This window comes from Hetaerina americana, unplaced genomic scaffold (assembly GCF_022747635.1).
Source record: "Hetaerina americana unplaced genomic scaffold, ioHetAmer1.1.p SCAF_4, whole genome shotgun sequence".
Taxonomy (NCBI): domain Eukaryota; kingdom Metazoa; phylum Arthropoda; class Insecta; order Odonata; family Calopterygidae; genus Hetaerina; species Hetaerina americana.
Genome location: NW_027286985.1, coordinates 86,983,638 through 86,988,597, shown reverse-complemented (window position 1 = coordinate 86,988,597; position 4,960 = coordinate 86,983,638). Strand labels below are relative to the sequence as shown.

Sequence of the window (4,960 nt, the reverse complement as noted above, 5' to 3'; positions counted from 1 at the left end):
GAGGCGCCTACCGAGCAGACATTGAGATACGTCAATTTGATTTCCGACCAATGAGAGGTCTGTAACGTGTCACAATGAAAATGGTTTTTTGTTCAAAATATTACGATATCACGGAATGACTTGGGTATCGTTAAGTATATGGCTGGAGCTACTCTTATAGACCAGGCATTCTTTAAATCGATATAGCCTTGTAATTAGTAAATGTAGCATCAAAGTATCTGGCTTCAGTATTCAGGAGACTAGGCCTTAAAGTGGGAAGTTATATTTGTATGTGGTGAGAATTAGGGCAGGATGGTCGTTCGTTTCCATCACACGATCATTGTCAAAATATTTATTTAATGATATTTATTTACTGCCCGGAAAATCCTCATTCGTAAATAATCTATTCGTTGATATATATATAATGATAATCATTGATTAACACTTAAGGAAACAACGACCGCCGATAAAATATTCAGTAATTTGCATTCATAGATCATATTAAAAACTTGTTACAACTTTGGAAAAGAAAAGCAAGAAAAATAGAACTTAACTAGTTTTAGAGATTAATCAATATTTCCAGAAGGAGAATGACCATTGGTTACTACCGTCGACGAAGTTTTTTTAAGCTCGGTTTGGATTGAAGTCTTAACAAGTAAAACTAAGGAGAAATTTAAAACGAAAATTCGCCGCTTCCAATAAAATGGTGCTAACAGGAGTAATCCTCCGGCAACCAGACTTACGAAATGTTTTTAACTCATTCCTTCCTAACCGGGATAATTTCGCATTATATTTGTTCATATTTTTCATAGTGTCACAAATATCCGAAGCGCACTGGCATCGCTGACATCAACTCTTGAGTAAAAGACGCCATTTTTAGTCAAAGGCGGATGACGGAAAAGTATCACCACTATTGAAAACGAAATAATTCCCGTTTTCTCTATTTTTGATAAGTTAGCTATAAAAATTTTGAGTTTATTACTTATAATTAAATGTCATGCAATTGAATTGAATAAATTAGATTGTAATTATCATCTCATGCATTACCCCCTCCCTTCCAGTTTTTGATGAAAAATGGCCACCTATCAGCAGTCGACAGTAATTCTACACACTCATTTCAAGACTCTTCTTTGTTTTCAATCGTCGTCAGCTTTCGGTGGGTGGATGGATGTAAACATTTGAGATTTTATACAATAACCTAAGTTTAAAGTTTAATATGTAAACAGATTTTTTGTTTTGACAGTGTTGAACTATCGTCGCCTGTGTTTTCTTTTGTGGAAGGCAATCAGAGAGGTAGAATCCTGGCGTTAGAGTCATTATGGAAACACTTTCTAGGACGCCTTGTTTACAACATAGTTATGGCTTTTGAAATTCTTGGTTGCTGAACAGCTATTAACTGCATTAATGATGCCGACGATGGGAGATAGCAGCGATGATGGGGAAGAGGACGAAGAAAAATGTCGAAGCCCTGGTTTAAATCTTACAGGGTTTTTGTTTGGTAACATAAATGAAGCAGGACAACTGGAAGATGATGGACTTCTTGATAATGAGTCTAAAGGACAGCTCGCTTCCCTGGCCCGACTTGGAGGGTTTGGGCCTCTACTTCGGGAAGTGATGGGTATTGGTAGCATAAGTTGCAGCTCAAGAAATTCCAAAACAGACGATGATGAAGAACCTGAGAAGAGAAGGAGGAGTCAATCCGACAGTGACTCAGATGATTACGATGATGAAGGTGGCAGAAATAGCTATTCTCGTCGTAAATCAATTACTGATGAAAGTAAGTTAATTGATTTTGACTTCAATTGAAAGTCTGCTCGGTGTTACCATCAGAAGAATTAGTAAAATTAATTGATGCGACCTTTTAAATCTACAGTTAAGTCACTGCCCGTAAGTTACTTTATGGGAAAAATTATAAAGTTTAAAAATGAAGTGGTTTAATTTTATTTTTAGAAATGCCTTCAAGTTTATTAGCCCAATGGGCATGGCTTAATTGGGATTAATGTAAAAGAGATATAAGTTAGACGTAACCAATATTGGTGCATTTTTTATATCAATGTAACCCTCCTCAGCTTATGGCCAGTTCAGAATGTCAATTTAAAATTTAACTATCGTAAGGTCAGTGATTTAAATTGAAGCCATTAATAAACTCATGTGGTTTGTAGCGGAAGTGTTCATTAGTATCTTACGTAGATACCATTAACATCGTTCCCATTTGTATGGTTTTCTGTCATCAGTTCTTCGCCTACGATATTAAGAAGCCTCTCGAGTTTCTATCTCTTCATCATTTCTAAAGGACTTGCCTGTAAACAGGACGTGAAAGTTGGCATAGGATGTACTGAAAGTTATTTATCTCAGTAGTTATAATAACTTAATTGTTAGTTGATTTGTGAAATCACATTACCAAATGCAATTCCATTATATTCCATAAATACTGAAGTTAGATGAAGAAAAAAACTTAAAATTATATTAATGTAAGATTCATAATGTAGCCCTAATCTAGGTATATCTGGACATTGGTATGGGTTATTTTTTAAAGAAAAACTATGTTTTGGGTAATACCGACTATTTAAATATCTTTGGACCCAGTCTTTATTGAATTTAACACCTGTAGCTATTGGCCCATGTGAAGTTAAAATCCTGTGATGGTGGTTTAGGTGCAGTTTGTTTTTCCTTCATGTAAGATTTTTGTGATGGTGAACATTAGTTTCTGCCTCCTTGCTAAGATGAAGAAAAGCACTATGAGGCAAGTCAGTAAAAGTCCATGCCATGTTAGACTTAAAGTTACTGATATGACTTTAGTCACCAATCTTAGTTAAAAAATTCATCATTAATTTTTACTGTAAACAATATTCAGTCTTCAATATTCCAGGAATATTACATTGATAATTTATATTGACATGGTGGATGGAATGCAATTAGAGTAGAAATCTAGCTGTATTTTAGATTTATTTGAAATTCGCATTAGTTTTAGTCCCCTGAAGAGGTAAATACAAGAGTGATACTTACTTCTAGGGTTTTTTGTATGCTGTTGCATGCCCTTAACGACAAGATTAAACAACAGGGTGATGGAAAAACAGGACAATTATTTATGTGTTCCAGTCAACATAAGTAAATTGGTACTGTTTGGAGAAATATGTTCATCAAAAAGGAAGTTAATGATAAATATTAAATGTGCCCAAGTGGCAATGATCCATATATGGAGCGATCATGCTAAAATATCATAGCCTATAGACCTGCTTTTTGGTTATTAATGCAAATATTAATATTGCGTTACTTTTATTGAAATATTTTTATATAATTCAATGGCAGATTATTGTTAACTAATATATTTTATTAATATGCAATATTGGAGTCAGAAACTTAATTTTGACCCATTTAAAATTTTTAAGATGAATTTTGTGTGACAATTGAAAATTGACAATTTTTTCTTCATTCACTTATAGCTGATTATGGCGTGAAGTCACCTTCAGCTGTAGACTATTCAGATATAAATGAGATGGCCGAAGATGAAAGGACCATTCTGAACTCACTTGAAGCACCAAGGATAGAAGATGGTAATTATATTTACATTGTTTTGTCATAAGTTGGTGGCCCTTGATTGGTGTGGTATCAGCGGTTCGAGCATCCTGCCAGGAATATCTCTTTATTCCTTTGTGTCTCCCAATATTGGCATCATTGTTAAGTCACATGTGCATTTCCTTTTTAGTTCTCTGTTTGCTTACATATTCTCATAGCCATATTATTTAATGTTCCATGCTGGTGAAAATGTTAAACAATGATTCTTAAAAAGTAAAAAGACCTCTAATTTGTGGACAAGTAAATGAAAAGAGGTAGAAAGACTTTTTTATTTATATTTCTTCTTGATCTGAGCAGATCAAGTGAAGAGGTAAATAAACTAACTTTGTGTCGAGGAAGTTTATTCAGCGTATGTGAAATAATGGTAAGTAAATATGAAATATGAGAATGACAGTGTGTAACTACTCTTGCCAGCTGAAGGGCATGGCAATTTTAAAATGAAAGAGAGTGGCGAAACAAGTCAAATACAGTGGAACCTTGCATTACAAGTATAATTCATTCAACACTCTTGTCCCATAAAGGGGGTCGAGATGGTGCGGGGGTAACGTACTGGCTTCCCACCATGAGGGCGCGGGTTCAAATCCCGGTGGTGTTGAATATTTTTCAGAGGTATCTCGATCCCTACTTGAGGTGCTTTGTGGAGGGCACTTTGAGTGAGTACGCCGTCCGTCGGATGGGACGTTAAACTGCCGACCCCTTGGCGCTTTTCGTAAAGAGTAGGCTAATGCCGACGCCGGGTTTCTCTCCACCCTTCATCCTTTCCTGTCCATCCTCTATGGCGCAAATGACCTTAGCTGTCGGTCGCCTCCCCTAAAAACTACTACTTGTCCCATAAAGTGAAACAAGTGTTTACTAGAACAATTTTTTGAATTAAGTTAATGTAAAATACAACAATGAGTTCCATGCTGAAAAAAAAATTATGTATATAGTTTATTCAAAGAAAATTATCTATGCATTGTTTGGGGCTTTGTATCATATTCATCTTTTCTTTTATGGTGGAAAGAAGCAACTGGGGGGATCGAGATGGTGCGGGGGCTAACGTACTGGCTTCCCACCCAGAGGGCTCGGGTTCAAATCCCGGCGGTGTTGAATATTTTTCAGAGGTATCTCAATCCCTACTTGAGGTGCTTTTTGGAGGGCACTTTGAGTGAGTACGCCGTCCGTCGGATGGGACGTTAAGCTGTGGACCCCTTGGCGCCTTTTGTAAAGAGCAGGCTAATGCCGACGCCGGGTTTCTCTCCTCCCTTCACCCTTTCCTGTCCATCCCCTATGGCGCAAATGACCTTAGCTGTCGGTCGCCTCCCCTAAAAACTACTACTACAAGAAGCAACTGGAAATGTTAACTCTTATTTGTAAAAAAAAAAAGGATTGAAATAAGTAGTTCATTGTTAATGATACATATATA

General features: G+C 36.3%; 1 protein-coding gene across 1 annotated transcript in view; it reads left to right on the top strand.

Annotated features, from left to right (window-relative positions):
* Positions 1 to 844: 844 nt before the first annotated feature.
* Taf1 (TATA-box binding protein associated factor 1) overlaps positions 845 to 4,960 on the top strand; it is a 46,214-nt gene continuing 42,098 nt past the window's right edge. The window contains exons 1-4 of the mRNA XM_071589644.1: positions 845 to 932; positions 1,041 to 1,135; positions 1,223 to 1,756; positions 3,423 to 3,533. Of these exons, the coding sequence (XP_071445745.1) occupies positions 1,384 to 1,756; positions 3,423 to 3,533 (484 nt within the window). The 5' untranslated portion in view covers positions 845 to 932; positions 1,041 to 1,135; positions 1,223 to 1,383. The remainder of the gene's footprint in view (positions 933 to 1,040; positions 1,136 to 1,222; positions 1,757 to 3,422; positions 3,534 to 4,960) is intronic.